General features: G+C 39.5%; 1 protein-coding gene across 4 annotated transcripts in view; it reads left to right on the top strand.

The window, feature by feature from the left end:
* Positions 1–17,229, top strand: part of SLC12A1 (solute carrier family 12 member 1) — a 118,803-nt gene that overhangs the window by 49,573 nt on the left and 52,001 nt on the right. For all 4 annotated transcript variants that reach the window (XM_063449029.1, XM_063449027.1, XM_063449028.1 and 1 more), the window contains exons 10-17: positions 2,561–2,645; positions 3,525–3,676; positions 4,435–4,542; positions 5,500–5,623; positions 7,560–7,661; positions 14,226–14,381; positions 15,004–15,103; positions 15,204–15,315. In XM_063449029.1, the coding sequence (XP_063305099.1) occupies positions 2,561–2,645; positions 3,525–3,676; positions 4,435–4,542; positions 5,500–5,623; positions 7,560–7,661; positions 14,226–14,381; positions 15,004–15,103; positions 15,204–15,315 (939 nt within the window). The remainder of the gene's footprint in view (positions 1–2,560; positions 2,646–3,524; positions 3,677–4,434; positions 4,543–5,499; positions 5,624–7,559; positions 7,662–14,225; positions 14,382–15,003; positions 15,104–15,203; positions 15,316–17,229) is intronic.

The following is a 17,229-nucleotide window of genomic DNA, read 5'->3' as shown; positions in this document are numbered from 1 at the left end:
TCACCTAACATTCCTAAATTGTTTGGAATAACGTGCTTTAAAACATCAGGTATGATGTTGTATCGATCAGGTAGTGACAAACCAAACTCCACAGTGACAGACCAAACTCCCCGTTTAACGCACCGCAAACAACCGCAAACAGTCCATTTGCACAAGTGCAAACTCCCCATTTGCACAAGGGCACAAGGTTGGATACCAAGCTAGCCATGTCCCGTTCCTTGTCCTCACTGATGTCATTGAAGGTCTCTTCCTCCACACAGCCACATACAACACCAAGGGTCCCCGAACGGTGACAACAAGCCCCCTGTATTTTTTTTTTAAATGTACACTACTGTTACACCAGATATGAGTTGCACTGGTGTGACACTGTGCCCTGGCAGACCCTGAAACGCACACGTGTGAAGGAAACTGACTGCTATTATATTACAGTCAAAAAAGTTGTTTTTTTTAAATTCAAGCTATTTTGACACCAGGTATGAGTGGTGGCACTGGGCAAGTGGGCACAGTATACGCTGTGAGCCTGACACACACACTGGCAGGCAGGCAACTGCAATTATATTACACAGGAAAAAAAAAGCAGACTGATGTTCTAGCCCTAAAAAGGGCTTTTTGGGGTGCTGTCCTTACAGCAGAGATCAGATGAGTCCTTCAGGACTGTAGTGGACACTGAATACACTAGCCTAGCTATCGATTTCCCTATTAAATCAGCAGCAGCTACACTGTTCCTCCTCTCACTAAGAATGCAGCTTCCGGGGGGCGGGGCCTAGCTGTCATGGAGGAAAGACGCACTTCGTGTGAGCTCCCTCAATATCTCACTTTAAGCAGCTATCAACAAGCGAATTTCACCCCAGAAGGGGATGACCCAGCAATGTTGCTCCTACCTGACTGACCCGACATGCTTAATAGCGGTCAGCAACTCGACAGAGTCTTACCTACCTCCGCGTGGCAAGTGTGGCCTGGTGCTCACCGGGCGGGAGAGGCAGCCGATCTCCCGATCTCCCCAGGAGCAGCTACTTCCCGGCAGGGGCTCCGTTACCCCCCCCCCCCCCCTCGGACCGGTGGGGGTTATCCCGGTCCACCCCGAGAGGCTGTCTGTAGATAATGGATGCACAGAGCACAGCCGCCCAGGCTGACATACTCATCTGCGACCCAGCAGCCGCGTGTCCTCCTGGTACCAGCAAAGCATGGCAGGATATTGAGTCTAAGCTGGACAGACTCTTTAATCAATTTTGGAAGCAAATAACAAGCAGGAAGCCCCAACAAGCTCCACCACAGCTAAGCGAAGCAGTCCCCATTAAAAGCCACCAACGCAAAAGGCGTCGAAGACGGGACCGGAGGCACAAACAGAAATGCAGAGCCTGCCCCACGTCAAGCACTCGCTTCCATCTTAAGCCACCACAATCCAGCACCGGACGTGAAGCACCACCGGGACAGATCCGACCACCCGACAAAACAAGCTTCCACCACCTCAAGCCATGAACCCGGCACTCAGCCAGAGACTTGCCTTTGTTGTTCCAGGTATCAGGGACTCCCAGGCTCTGCACCTGGCGCCCAGAAGGGATCGGATGAGCCACAAGCAGTAAACAGCAGCCTGCCAAGCATGTCCCACTATAGCCGATTCTCCACACCATGCCTTTGATCACATGAACTGCTCTCTGCACATTAACTAATCGTAAAGTAGCAAGCGTTTAAACATGTCATTATTTCACCTCCTAAAGAGTTTATTGTCCTAATTCCTTACATGCCTTTACCTTAACCGTTCATGTATTATGTTATTCACTAGTCTCATCTCATGGGGCGACTCACACTTGATTTATAACTAGTGGTGGAGCTGCTGATATAAATACACAGTTGATAACGTGCAATCTACACCCTAAACATGACAGCCATCTTTCACAACAATGTACTGCTATATTCTCACACCCTCAGTGCAACTAGCCATGATATACGCACGGTCAGCCTAGCATGCTCAAATATAACACTTCTGTCAAAAAAATAATAATAATAAAAAAAAATGCAGCTTCAGAATTAATCTAAATTGTATGCTGTATAGGAGGTGGGAGGTCTGGGAGGGAGAGTCTGCTGCTGATTGGCTGGATTGTGTCTGCTGACTGTGAGGTACAGGGTCAAAGTTTACTCAATGATGACGAATAGGGGACGGACCGAACATCGCATATGTTCGCCATCCGTGGCGAACGCGAACAAGCTATGTTCGCCAGGAACTATTCGCCTGCGAACCGTTCGGGACATCACTATTTGAAACCCTATTTACTTCTAACTCACTCTGTTCAGTCTGATTATTCAGGATATGACCTAGGAAGTCAGTGTTAAGATGTGTACAAGACTGCAAATATAAAGATAAAGAGGTCTGAATGGTGGCACTGTTAAATAAAGAAATTTATAAAAGTGCCTGGTTTATTCTAACTCCTTCAGGACCACTGGCATTTCAGGACTGTCACATTTACTATTTGCATAACGTTGATCCCAAAGGATTTAATTCTTGAACAGGATAATTTTGTCTAAACAAAAAAGGTGTGACATTAAATTTTATCTTTTTAAGGATCCGCAAGGGGCCATTCCGAAAGGAACCATGTTAGCTATATTCATCACAACTATTGCCTATCTTGCAGTTGCTATTTGTGCAGGTAAATATGAAAACATTTGTAAAAATGTCATGTTTAATTTATAACTAAATGGCGAAAAAATGGTTAGCAGGACCATTGTGTGAACATGAAAGCTCTGTTAGGTTTAACCTGTGATAAGCAGAGACATACAGTTCTATGCTAGTTAAATGAAGAAACTGGCATATGACTGCCTATAACATTAAAGCAAATCTCATGTTTGAGATGAAATTATTTATTTATATAATATTCTCATTTTACACTGACATTCCCTTAAAATGTTTGTGTAATAGGCAAGATAGGCATCGCCCCTTGCAGTGTGGTGGCCTGGGGGCTCAGCATATGGATATTTTAGGGGAGGTTTTACCAGGGATGCATAACGAAAGTGATTTAACCCCTAAATGGCAGAGAATTGAGCAGTTAAACTGCAGTGGCATGATCTATACTTATAGACCACTTCATTAAGAAAAGGTTGTGTTGGAAAACTCGTCCCCTTAACTCGTGTAAACCTTTTTCATATGATTTAAAAATTTTCATTTAAATTCATCTTAAAGAAAAAAAATATATATTAGAGACTTAACTAATGATATCATAATCCAGTTCAGTCCTGGCACGGCAAGGGCACACATTGCAAATGAAGAAGAGAAGTGGAAACATTGTTTAACTTCTCTTCTCTGTATTCTTTCCCCATGCTGACGGCAAAAAAAACACAAAAAACACGTACCCAAGAATTGTACTGAAAGATCACATAATTTTTTTATTTTGACACACTCCTTCACACTTAAATGATTAAAAGTAGCAAAACGCTGTTGAATTTCTAAGTATAGCTTACAGTTTCAAGCATAAAGTTTGGCAAAACTCAACATACGAATGGAGTCTCACAGTGCATTAATTTCTCCTTAGCCGCATCCGTAGTGCGTGATGCAACTGGGAGCATCAATGATACAATCACATCTGCAATGAGCTGCAATGCATCTGCCGCTTGCTCGCTTGGATATGATTTTTCTAGATGCGAAACTGAAAAATGTGCCTTTGGATTGATGAATAACTTTCAGGTAAGTATTGACATGGAAATAAAACGGAATGAACCAATGCCCACAGGTATTTCAAATTACATAACACCAATACTAGGGCGTAAGGTTACTGAATAACCCATGATTAAACTGTTAAGACATGGATAATGATGATGGCCTTTGTTGTCCCCTGCTTAATCATTCTGTATCAGTCACCTTTAGTTGGAACAAAAAAAAATAAATATATATATATATATATATATTCATTTTAATAGTTTATTATAAGTTGAGCTGTAGTATCTCTGTATTTGGCTATGGCCCTCTGGAGCAATTCTAGAGAAATTATCGCATCTAGCCATTTGTCTGACCCCGTCTGTCCTACCAGCTGTCTGTCTATCTACCTATCTTTTATGTCCCTTATAGTATCCCTAGCCATACCAATGTTTATCATAGCCATACCAGTGTTCAATTAAAGATCAGCTGAAAAATTTAACTCTGCTTATTCGCAGCTGTTCGTTAGATCTGTCCATTTTAGCATAGATGTTCATGTTGATTCTCAACACACCACAGGTTCTTCGATAATGAATAGAGGAGCATTTTATCCCATTGGAGATGGCTACCATGAAATAATTGGGGATAATGCTGATTTTTATAGTAATCAGATTAATTTAAAGGTGATAGCCCTCATGCAATAACTTTGTCAGTTATACACTGTTAAGTTAGGGTACTCCATCCTTCCCCGTCCCCCAGATATTTGTGTGATTTAGTATAGAAGTTACAGCTTTCTTTTGTTTCTCTAGGTGATGAGTATGGTGTCAGGATTTGGTCCTCTCATCATTGCAGGAATCTTCTCAGCCACACTTTCCTCCGCCCTGGCTTCCCTTGTCAGTGCACCCAAAGTATTTCAGGTATTGCAACCTTCTTTTAAAACTATCTCTACCACTTGTAATTCAATACAGTGACCATTGAAAGTAATATCTCCAGGTACTTTATTGTAGAGTGTGCCAAGAGTTCCCTTTACATGATATGCAGGTGTAGACAAAATAAGCAACTTGAGGTGGATTTGGCATTCCCCTTTATGATGCTAAGTGCGTATGCAGGCTGGCTGAGCTCGCAGTCCTAAACCGCTGGGGGGCAAAGTTTGGTTATCCCAATCCTTAAGGTAACAGTGCTGGTTTTGAAGCCATCAGCGCATTCTTGTAGATGCTTCATAACAACGTCTAAATCACTGGAATGTATATAGGTTATAAAATCTGTTCTGGTGGTCATGGTATCCCTTAGACCTGTACAGGATCCCATAGTGCTGTATTTTTCCCCAAGTGCTCTAATATCTTTGGATTTATAGATCTTTATAACTTATGTTTAAGTGTAGTAAGACATATAGATGAGAATGCTCATTTTATGGAACCTTAATTCATTTTTACCCCCATCTATCAACCCAATGGGGCTCTCTAAAAAAATTTTAAGCCAGGGCATAATTTTTTAATAGTTTGAGTCCATTCCTGATCAATCCCTGAGGTATTTGGCCAATCTCAAACTTTAGTACATAACCCTTAAAAGGTTAATGTTAAGCTACTAACTAGTGCTCTAAGTCGAAACAGCTGTTCTAAGCTGCCTTCATTTTCAACAACCGAAGAATTTAAGATAATAGTTTTATACTTCGTCCTCTAAAAGACTCTGGCTTGATGATTATCTGGTTAAATATTATACGGCTATACACATAAAATGTAATGCGAGTTATGATGGCAGCCTTTTTGTAATCAGTTGCAGACAATGAATCATGGAGTTCTGAAAGGTCGTTTAGTGTATTGGAACATTTTTATTACAAAGAAATAAGTTAAGTGTGTGTATTGATTTCCCCACAGGCTCTCTGCAAGGATAACATCTACACAGCACTTCACTTTTTTGCCAAAGGACATGGGAAAAACAATGAACCAATCAGAGGATATGTTCTTACTTTTGTCATCGCACTTGCATTTATTCTAATTGGTCAGTATATTTAGAATTTTGTATTATTTTAAGGAAAGACACTGAAATCATTTGTGCCTTTCATTCTTGAATCACTGGCCATGTGATTTACACTTCACAAAGGGCTTAAAGCGGCACTGTCATGCCGAACTTGGCTTTCCCCAATTGATTCTTCTTCTCTCCCTCTGTCAGGATCTGTTCATTTCTTCCTGTCTGCTCTAGTTTTCTTTAAAACATAAGACAAAGTAGAGACTACTTTGTCTAATGGAGGTTTCCTACACATGACCAGCTTTGACCAGCGGAGGAGCAAAGTGTGCTTCGTTTCCGGTGATCAAAGCAATTTTCCACAATTCTCACCTTTCCTCCGTGATCTCGCGATGCTTCCTGTCAGTATTCCCGAACATTCCCGAACATTTAATAGCCCCACTCGCGCAGTACAGGTGGGGGCTCGGGAGGGGGGACACTAGGTTTTTTTTTGTTTGTTTTTTAAACAGTGAGCAGCCACAGGCTGCTCACTGTTTACTAGACATGCCCCTGTTAGGATGAAATTTGATAGTTTTGCTGGTGATCTGTCTAGGTGACGGGACGTTCGGAAATACTGACAGGAAGCATCACGAGATCACGGAGGAAAGATGAGAATTTTGGGAAAATTGCTTTGACCACAGGAAATGGAGCACACTTTGTTCCTCCGCTGGTCAAGATGGTCAGGCATAGGAAACCTGCATAAGACAAAGTAATCCCTACTTTGTCTTATGTTTTAAAGAAAACTAGAACAGATAGGAAGAAATGAAGAACAGATCCTGACAGAGGGAGAGAAGAGGAATCGATGAAAGAAAGGCAAGTTCGGCATGACAGTGCCGCTTTAAGTAGAACCTAGGGTGCCGCAGCTCTAAATAGGTTCTAATATGTAACTTGCAGAAAAGCTGTTTTTCTAGGCAAGTCTCTGGAACGGGCTGGTATGGGTTGCAGGGAAGCAATGTGCAGAGCCAGATTAAGAGGCCTGGGCCCTCCTGCAAAAACTGGACTCATTTAGAGGCATACACTCAACTTCATATATGCTCAAGTTCTCACATTCACTTAGTCATACAGAAACACTCACAGCTCAACCATTACAAACACAGATATACAATAACACACACATAAATATATATATATATATATATATATATATATGTAGCTAAGTGTGTTTTGTGTTGTTGAGTGCATATTAGAATTGTTTAAAAAAAAAAAAAAAAGTGTTTTGCTCAGTGACCCCCTACACACTCAATGACACACACAGTGACTCATGCATACATGTTGATACACACTCCCTGACACACATGGTGACCCATACAAACATATTTGCACACAGAGACCCCTGACCTCACAATGTATTTGGCACCCATCTAGCTGTCTAAATTATCTCAAGGACATGCCATTGCTCCTCACACCTCCTCACCACTCCTTCAGGGTGGGGCAGGTATTCATTTTTTTTGTTGGGGGGGGGGGGGTTGTTTGTTTTTTTAAACACACTGGCAGCGTTAGAGACACCCAGAGAGCTCCCTCACAACAAAAAGGGAGCACTGATACTGGTCAAGAAAATCTTCTGATCTCCCTGCGGCTGGTGTAGCGGGCAAATTAGGGTGTGCCTGAGGTCTCCTGGGCACACCTGGCACACCCCGTGTGCATGCCTATGCTAGAGATCACTTGCGGGGGACACTTGTGGGTTCTCTTGCAACAAAACAGTCACGAGCAAGCTGCATAGCGTAGGGCAGAGAGAATCACCGTGGGAGATGCATATTAGCATCATTTTTTCCATTATTGTTTTCAGTTCTTCATTCATTATTAATATTTATTGCAAAGTAGCATCATTTCCCCTATGGAAAATTAAAGACTGTGTGCTAATATTGGATTATTGAAGTTAGAAAAAAAAAAAATCATTCACTAACATGCTTGGTGTTTTATCTCTGTATTTCAGCTGAACTGAATACTATTGCACCCATCATTTCAAACTTCTTCCTAGCATCCTATGCATTGATCAACTTCTCTTGCTTCCATGCTTCCTACGCAAAATCTCCAGGTCAGTATGTGTGTGGAATGTTAGCAAAAACACCTGCATATAAATAGATTATAAATACAAGCCCTAGACTAGAGGACTTTTCTCCGAGCCCCAAGGTGATAACTGTCAATGGTTAATCCTTGTTATTTATTGAGTAGACATTCAAGGTAAAACTGATATAACATGCACATGTGTCATTGACACATCCCCATTTAACACAGCTGGTTTTCAAAACATCCAAATGAGTATAAATCAAACTTGACTTAAAGAGAACCTTTTATCCTAATTCTTTAGAATTCTAATAGTTTTACTTTATAGTGCTTGTGTTTTTACCCACCTTTGTCAAGCTTTATCAAGATTTAGCTATCCTTACCTCATTCTTAACAGATTTAGTGCCATTTTCACGCCATCGTTGGTGGCAACCTTCCTCTAAGGACTGCCTCTGTTTGACAAGTCTCAGATAACTTCCTCATGCCTGGGAACAGAGTATAGACAGACAGATACAATTTATGCCAGTAGTCTGTCTGCCAGGAGGGAAAAGCAGCACAATTTAGTGGAGATTTATAAAGAAATCTAAATATTTGCTAGTGATTTGGCTAGCACAATATATAGATGAAATATGAAGAGGAATCAATTTCTGGCAAGGGAAAAGTGCCATGAGCGTTACCTTCTAATGTAAACAAGGGGGTGGTAACCAAGATAGATAATAAATATGGGCAGCTACATACCAGCAAGCGACTTGGCAAATAGGAAAAATAACTAAAAATATATAGCATGTGCACTCCACAAATAATTGTGGGAAAAAAAGAACCCTCAAATTATTTGTGGAGTGCACATGCTATATATTTTTTGTTATTTTACCTTTTAATGTAGCAATGTAGCATTATAATGTATTCATATGTTATACCAACATTTACATTACTGCCCTAACAGGGCAACTGTCAACTGTCACCGTCACTAGGTGTGGGTTTTCAAAGGGACTTGTCTGCTTGTGTGGTGGTGACCAGGGTAGGAGTACTTGGGGAGATATACATACCTTGCGTTATCTCTCCTTGACAATGCCATGTTTCCAGCGCCGTGCTTGTTCAGCTTGCAGGTTCCATTGACTCATGGACGAGACCTCAAAATGGGTTCTGTGGAAGATCCTGATCATCCATAGATAATCCCGGACTTGTGAAATTACATTTCATGTGCTTCTACTGTGCATCACTTGAGATGATGACCATTCTCATCAGCCTCATGCCTTCTAACAGACAATAGCAGTAAAAACTCTGTCCACTGCCAAATTTAGCCAACGATTGGCACTTATGAAGCATGGGTCTCATTAATATCTTTAAGTGCACTCAACACAAGCTTTTCATAAAATGACAGTTACAATATATTCAATTTGTTACAATTTAATGGTCTCCTATTTATATAAATTCTAAAATAAACTGGATGTCCAGGTAGCAATGAATGACAAAGATTATCTTTTACTTTTTTGTCTGATAAAACATACCATTAGAAATTATAGTTCGTGTGTTTGTTACTCCTACAGTGAGTTTATGTTATTTAATGCATTTAATTTAAACCTATGTTATGCAGTACGTTTAAAAAAATTAAATACTGCAATAGCTCCCTCTTCTGCCACCTTCACTAACCTGTCACAAGGTTGCCACCTTAACCCACTGTTCTCAATTCATTTTTCTCTTATTCATTATTTGTTCACCTATCACACGTTTTTAATTTAAAGGACCACAAAAGTGGGATGAAGTGGTTTGGGTGCGGTGGTCCTATACGTTTTACCCCTCCAGGTAAAACATTGCTGTTCTGTAAAAATGGCAATCTTTATCTTGAAGGGTGAAACACACCTCTAGTGAACGTCATACTGACAGCCTCAAGAAACGCTGCCGCTGCACCGAACGAGTAAAACTGGGTCACATGATGCGGTAGCTCATCGGAAAGCACTGGACTCAATGCTTTCCTATGAGAAGCATTGGATGTGGGCATGGCACTCACATCACTCACCAGGTCTTCAATAATATTGGTCTTGCTTTGCCTTATCGATAATATAACGGGGTGTAAAGAGTGTCTTGACACATCTGCACAGGGAAAGTCTTGTATACAACTAGTGAAAGGGGCGCTATAGCATTACAAAAACAGGTTTTTATTCCTAACGCTACTGTTCCTTTAATTCCAGCTAAACTCACCTGCCATGAATTATCCCTCTCTTCCACCAATTCCTTTTTCACTGCCTATCACCTGTTATTAACTATCCCTACTCCTTGCACTGACAGGCCCAGTTATACACACAAAAAAACAACCAAAAAAAACGAGAAGTAAGTGATTGCACAATTAGCATTCATCCTTTTGCTGCACGTCTCACGTATACACAATAATGAATTGAGCAAAAGAAAATAAATTTATAAATTCTGAACAGGAGTATATTGCCATTGAAAACATTTCAGAACCTGTTTGCACTTTATAAATAAATCTACAATACTTTAATGTGTATCAGCTTCCATCTGCGTTTTATGGCATATTGTTTGTTTAGTTTGTGCAGTTTGTTTAGGCAATTGGATTGTTAAATGGTTTCATTTCGTTCTTCCAGCATTGTTAAATTGCCTAATAGGACATCATAACCTCTCCCATGCCACCATACATTACCGTAACAGGTCATGCAATAGCACCAGAGTAGTGACAAGGAATTGATTAGACAGTTTAAGTACATATATTGATATAATTAAGACACAGAGATTTCTTAGTCTACAAACATTAGTAGAATTAGTAGAACATCCGTAAAAGCTTACAGCATCCAAGTAACCTTGTTCTGTGACTCTCCAAGGCATGGTATAAAGTAAGAGTTCATTATTTTTCATTACTAAATTTTGCTCAGCATAACTGCTTTTGACTCCATCCACTGTCTGTAAAAACACTTGTTAGTTTGTATAAAAACATTTAAGGTTGCATACATGTCTGTCTTTACTATGTTATGTTAGGCAGCTAAAGTTCTCTGCAATTTAGCCACAACCCAGCAGACGAAACAATAAGGATATAGCAAGTTGATCAAGGCAGTCCCAAGTCCAGGAGAGTCGCAGCTGACCATTATTAGATGGACTAAGGGCAACATGTTGTATGTAGATATAGAGAACCGACCAGCTAAAACCGTAACCATTTCATCTCATTTAAGTATTTTTTCCTTAGTAAAACTGTTTATTTTAATGCTAGAACATGGAATTTGGGTCTCAGGCTACACACTAAACAGATTGATGGTGCCACAGAACTCCAGGCACTATAACAACTTCAATTAGATGAGGTTTGTCACAGTGCACACCATCTTTTTTTGTTTGTTTGTTTTTGCAGTGCATAGGAACATTAGATACAGGCTTGAGGTGCCCCAACAGCATGCCTCATGCTCATCATCATGCAATACAGTTGGGGTTCTTGTAGAGTCATGCACAATTGTTTAATAGAAAGAATAACACGTTAGCTATGTCAATTTATGCTAGAGAGGGTAGTTAACGTTAAGACGGTAACTTTGCTAAGCACACCATCCTTTTAATGTTTTACTTTTGCAGGTGAAGCTTTACCAAATTCTTGCTTTAAATTAATCTTAAAGGGACACTATAGTCACCAAAACAGCTTTAGCTTATTGGAGCGGTTTTGGTGTATAGATCATGCCTCTGAAGTATCACTTAATTCTCTGCCATTTAAAAGTTTTGTTTCTGTCCATGTAGCCCTAGCAACACATACCCTGGCTTTGACTCACACAGCCTGCATGAAAAAAAAATGATTTCATTTTCAATCAGAGGTTAACTTACTTTAGGTGTTTTATCTCCTGATCTGTACATTGAATTTTAATCACATGCAGGAGGCTCCTGCAAGATCTAGCAAGCTATTAACAGTACAGGAGATACGATATTCAACATTAAACAGAATTTGCAATAAAGCAAGTATAAACATTAGATGACTCTTTACAGGAAGTGTTTAGGAAGACTGTATAAGTCACATGCAGGGAGGGGTTACTAGGGCTGCATAAACAAAGCGATTTAATTTCTAAATGGCAGAGAATTGAGCAGTGAGACTGCATAGGCATGATTGATACACCAAACCTGCATCATTAAGGTAAATTTGAGTTGGTGGCGAAAGTGTCCTTTTAATACATAAACATACCATGAAATATTGGTCCTCTAGAATCCTACTAATGATTGTTACTTTATTTTAAAGCAGCTCTGTTACGGTCCAAGTTTGCAAAGATCCCCGATAGTGACTGTTTTGCTGGTAGTGCGGTGAATGAGGGGTGTAGGGGAAGGCGAGTTATACTTAACTGAACCTGTCTATTGCTGCTGCCGCCATCGCCATCTTCTTCCTGCACGTCCTCATCAGCTCCTGGTGCTTCAGGTGCCAGGAGCTGACGTCAGCATTGTACTCTTGCGCCTGCACAAGAGTACAACACTGAGGTCTATCGAGGATTGACGGCTGGGAGATTGTCATGGCTTGACAAAAGGTAGCGCTTTGTCTCAGTGTATCTTTTGACTGGGTTGAAACGTCTGTGAAATCCAACACAATCAGTGTATTTTGTAAAGATTTTATCTTTTTGAAATACTCATTTTGGATGGAGGCCTGACAGTGCCACTTTAAGTCAATGGGAAGGACAGGGTAGAATTCAAGGATAGACAAGACTGGGCACTGGAACCTGTCCATTAAGAGATAACAGAATGGGGGGTTTGCAGTGTGTCAATTTACTTGCCAAACCTCAACCTATTGATACTTTGGGGTGAGACCACAGACTCTACATGTATACAGGTAGAAGGCAGTTAGAATATGAGGATATAAACAGAAGATGGTAATGTCAGGAACTCACAGATATTAACTTATGTTAGAAACTTATAAAGTGTAAGACTTTAATAACTCTTGATATACGGATACACATTTTCACAAGCTGGAGACTAAATGATAAATTAAGCCTCTGCATTTAAAAAAGAATTAGGCAAACTAAATAGTGTCTTGCATTTCATCTTCTGATTGTAATTTTCAATGTACAATAAGATTGAAAATTGTATTTGTTTTAAGAATAAATGCATAGAAGCTGTAATAAATGCAATTATTGATCTTTCCCATTCTGGTTTATAGTAAAATATCCTTACAGGCTGAGTTTCCAGTGGGTGAGCAAATACAGTAGATAAAAGAAATACTTCACACTTTACAAGATGTGCATTGCATATTGTTATACAATGAATGCCTCTGGAATATGCCAATACATGTGATAAAATATATGCTTTTAAAAACATATATTGCTCTATTGATTATACATTTAAGAAACATGGCATGCTATTAATTAAAGCAGCAATACTATCAGGTTGTTTAATAGGAATATTGGCAATAAGTCTTGGGTAATAGAGAAACACAGACATGCTTAATGGGTCTTATTACGACTTCCAGAGGCTGGCTGGGCGCACGCACACACACACACACACCTCGTTTTGCAACCTACCTGTTTTACAACGGCTCACACTTACGACCAGCTCTCTCACAGGGATTCCCTGCGCATCCAAGGCACCTTTGACATATCAGGTTTATTCCGATGAAATTAGATTTTGGGTCAAGCTTACAAAAACATGGAATTGCAATGCTGCTAAATATATTTGTTAGGTACACCTGTAGCGGTGGCCAAAGTGTTGTCAAATACTTTTCCTACCTTAAAAAGAGTTACTCCAACCAAAACAGTGTTGTAATAAAACATCGTTTTTTGTCAGAGTAGCCTTTTCTGGCATGCCCCCTTTTCCATACAAACAAGATAATCGTAAAAGCACTAAATAGACATTCAAATGGAGAAAAAAATGGATGAAACAGTCTCCTCAAGAAAATAAATATTATAGAAAATATAAAACTTAAAAACAGGGTTAATAATAATAATCATTGCTGCTTAACACTCAAGTGCTTTTACCCCAGAAGGTTTCTTAGCACACGTAAACACAGAATTAAAAAAAAGAGAATAACTGGAGTGCATTAAGAATGATATTGGTGCATTTAAAACCACTATTTAAAATATACCAGTGGTGCAAAACAATAAAATAGCATACTTAAATTTGCTTTCTCAGATGGGATTCCAAACAGGGCAGATTCATAAAGGATAAAAATAATGAAGATATAGTATAGCATATATAGCAAGTTTGTGTAGTAATATATATATATGCATGTCTATCATCCTGAAGAAGGCTCTAGAGGAGAGCCGAAACGTTGATGTACTTTTTTATTTTTAACATGAATTAAAAGTAAAATTTTATTTTCATCTGAAAGACCCTGGAGTGCTATCCATTTATTGGAATATCTACATCATTGTGCTGGATCAGCACCGGGCAATATTAGTATCTTTACCAGGAGTGCAAGCATCTTTGGATTTTGTCTATATATATAATATTAGCAGTCTCATACCCAGAGATTTTAAATTTATGTGTTAAAAAAACTTGATGCACTTGTTATCAGACTAGGATTTTTTATATATAGTACTACACAATTGTAAATATGTGCTTTACATTGTACTTTACATTGAACATGTATTAGAAAATATCCAATAAATTGTTTCAAATCTTTAATATCTAACAGGATGGAGACCTGCATTTAAATACTACAATATGTGGGTGTCTCTCTTTGGGGCCATGCTCTGCTGTGGTGTAATGTTCGTAATCAACTGGTGGGCTGCTGTCATCACTTATGCTATTGAGCTATTCCTTTACATTTATGTGACATACAAGAAACCAGGTATGGATACAATACACTCGGAAAACTTGATGGAAAAAAATATGATAAGGGCAATTGAGCTATTGTAAATGTTCTATAGTTTTAACATTTTATGAAGGCAATTATTGAGCAGAATACTACGCTAGTGTTTGATCACTTTGAGGTGCAGAGCTCTGTTGTGTAACCGAGTATTCTAGAGTTTTATGGATACTTGTAGACATATTTTTGTGTGTTGCTTTATTCGGTCTTATTAAGCTCCACCGTTCCATGGCCATAGAATTTAGTTAGAGGCAGCATAACATCCAGAATGGCCAGTTTATATCAGATGCATGATGCAGAATCCGAAGTCCTTGAACTGAATTTCTGCTATGGCAACTGCATTGAATCAGACATTTATGTACAAAACAGCTAGAGCTGTATAGAAGTCATTTGGGAACTTTTATGTTTTAAATTCCAGCAAAAAAATATTATTATTATTGTTGTACGTCAGGGAGACAGTGAGTGGGTAGCTGTCCAGCTCCATTACCTTAGAATTGTATGAGTAATTCCTGATTTAGTTCAATTTGCAACTTTCAGAAAAAAAAAAAAAAGAGAGAAAAAAAAAACAATCAGTATAATGTTTTTTTTTGTATTTTATTTATAGATGTTAATTGGGGATCATCGACCCAAGCTCTTTTCTATACAAAAGCCTTAAACAGTGCTCTGGAGCTAAATGGTATCGATGAACATGTGAAGAACTTCAGGTATTTTAAAAGATATAAGATAAACAAAGTCGCCACCATATTTATGAATCTTGTGCCATTATTACTAATCACATTGACTACTATTTTTAATTTTTTAAAGACCTCAGTGTCTGGTTCTTACTGGAACGCCAATGACGAGGCCGTCTCTCCTCGATATCACACATTCATTTACAAAGAACATTGGGATATGTCTCTGCTGTGAAGTGTTTGTGGTAAGGTCAAATTATGTTATACTTTCTGTATGAATGCAATATTTATAATGGTAATGGGGCAAGGAAGCATCCATAACTCTATTGGACTGAGATGCATGCCTTGTTTGTAAAGGGGTGAGCACCTGGAAACTTCTTGCCTTCCAGCTAGACTTCTACTTCCTTAGCAATAAATGCCTTAAAGGGACACAGTAGGCATTAGAACCATTTCATCTCAATTATGCGCCTAAAGACCCTGGCCCTCAATACAGTGTTAAACAATTTTCAAGCAATTTAGCACTAAATTATGATCCCTGGCTTCCTACAGCCCTGTCCTCCACTGGAGGCATGGCTAAGGAAGATATAATACACTTCCTTTTAGCCATACCAATTTATAACTGCAATGGACCTTGGATAAGTTGAATGTGGTCAACTGAGACTCTCAGCCTGTTGCAGCTGTCAGTTGCAGCTCAGGCTAATGCTTCCTGATTAGCCCAAGCTGCATAGGTGGGATGGGTTCCTGGAGAGATCCCAACACACCATTTGCTAATACGAAGACTACATACCATGGGAGGGATATGTCACTGCTCAAATAAAAAATATATTAAAAAAAAACAAAAAAACAGTGTTATAAAACATCTATTACCCAAAATGAAAAGATGTATGCATTTAATTGTGTATTTTTCATTGGTGATCTATATAAAGCACTTGAAAAAGCTGCAGTTCTCTTGTCTTTTGCCTTTGCAAGACCTCCCCTTCTAACCCAGACTTTCTGTGGCTGTCCAATCACATACTTCCCAATGCAGCTCAATGAGACGTTTTCACAAGACAGGTGCTCTGAGCGTTTAGTTCCACTGAGATAACCAAAACAGGAAGTAACAGGACCTGTTGTCTGCTTGGAAGCCAGGAGTGTAACAAGCAGGGCCCGTGCTGGAGTCACATTTTGCTGCTCCTGTCAATCTAAAACAGGATTTCCCAACCCTTGGAACCTGTAAGAGGGTCCACTGGGTGGCCCATGTCCTTAAGGTCACCCGATGGACATATGCAATGAGGGGCCCAGTCGTGCGCTGTGGCGCTTTAACAGCATGACCAAGTCCCTTCTATCGTGCACAAAGAGCTGGGAGGAAGTGACAGCGTATCACTTCCTCCCAGCTCACTCACACAGCCGCGAGGAAGGAGGAGGAAACCGCGAGGTTGGGGCCGTATAGGGAGACCAGGCCCCCAACTCCCACCAGACACAGCCAGCAGAAGGTAATAATTGGATCCAGGCAGCACAATGTCTTGGACCTGCCCTGGTAACAATGTTAATTTATAAAATTGTTACTTTCTATTGAAAAGTGCACTTTTTGTAAAAAGAGAAAATGGGACACACTCTCCATACATTTGAGCAAGATAAGGTGACATCTAAACTTGATTGCTAAAGTTTGCCTGTGGCAGCAAAATTATGGTTTATGGATTATGGATGCAGAAATTAACAAAGTTCACTCTCTGTTATAATTTCCCATTAGAGTAAACAGGCAGCAAGAATGCAATACTCGAGTTATAAAATATCACACAGAAATGTCTTAACAAACATGAAATAGATTATATTGCTTTGAAGGATTATGATATAAATCATTAAATGGAATGAAAAACACGTTTTACTGTCTAATCCCTCTTAAAATAGATTTTTTTTGTTAAGATAAGACCTTTGCAGTTCTTAAGACATAATATCTACTTCTCTTCAAAAACCGCTTCTAAGTTACCAGCCGTCAGCTGGTAAGAGCATCTCTAGCAGTTAACTAGTTTACTTAGCGAGTACCCCCCCTCATGTAAAATTAAATTAACCATTTCAATACCATCCTTACCATCCTTACTTCTCTTGCACCTTGAAATGTTTAAAAGTCCTGACTTCTATGGCAGTGGCGCTCACAACCTATGCACTACAGGCCAGCAATG

This window comes from Pelobates fuscus, chromosome 3 (assembly GCF_036172605.1).
Source record: "Pelobates fuscus isolate aPelFus1 chromosome 3, aPelFus1.pri, whole genome shotgun sequence".
Taxonomy (NCBI): Eukaryota; Metazoa; Chordata; class Amphibia; order Anura; family Pelobatidae; genus Pelobates; species Pelobates fuscus.
The sequence above is the reverse complement of the archived record's forward strand: the minus strand, read 5'-3'. Positions and strand labels throughout refer to the sequence as shown.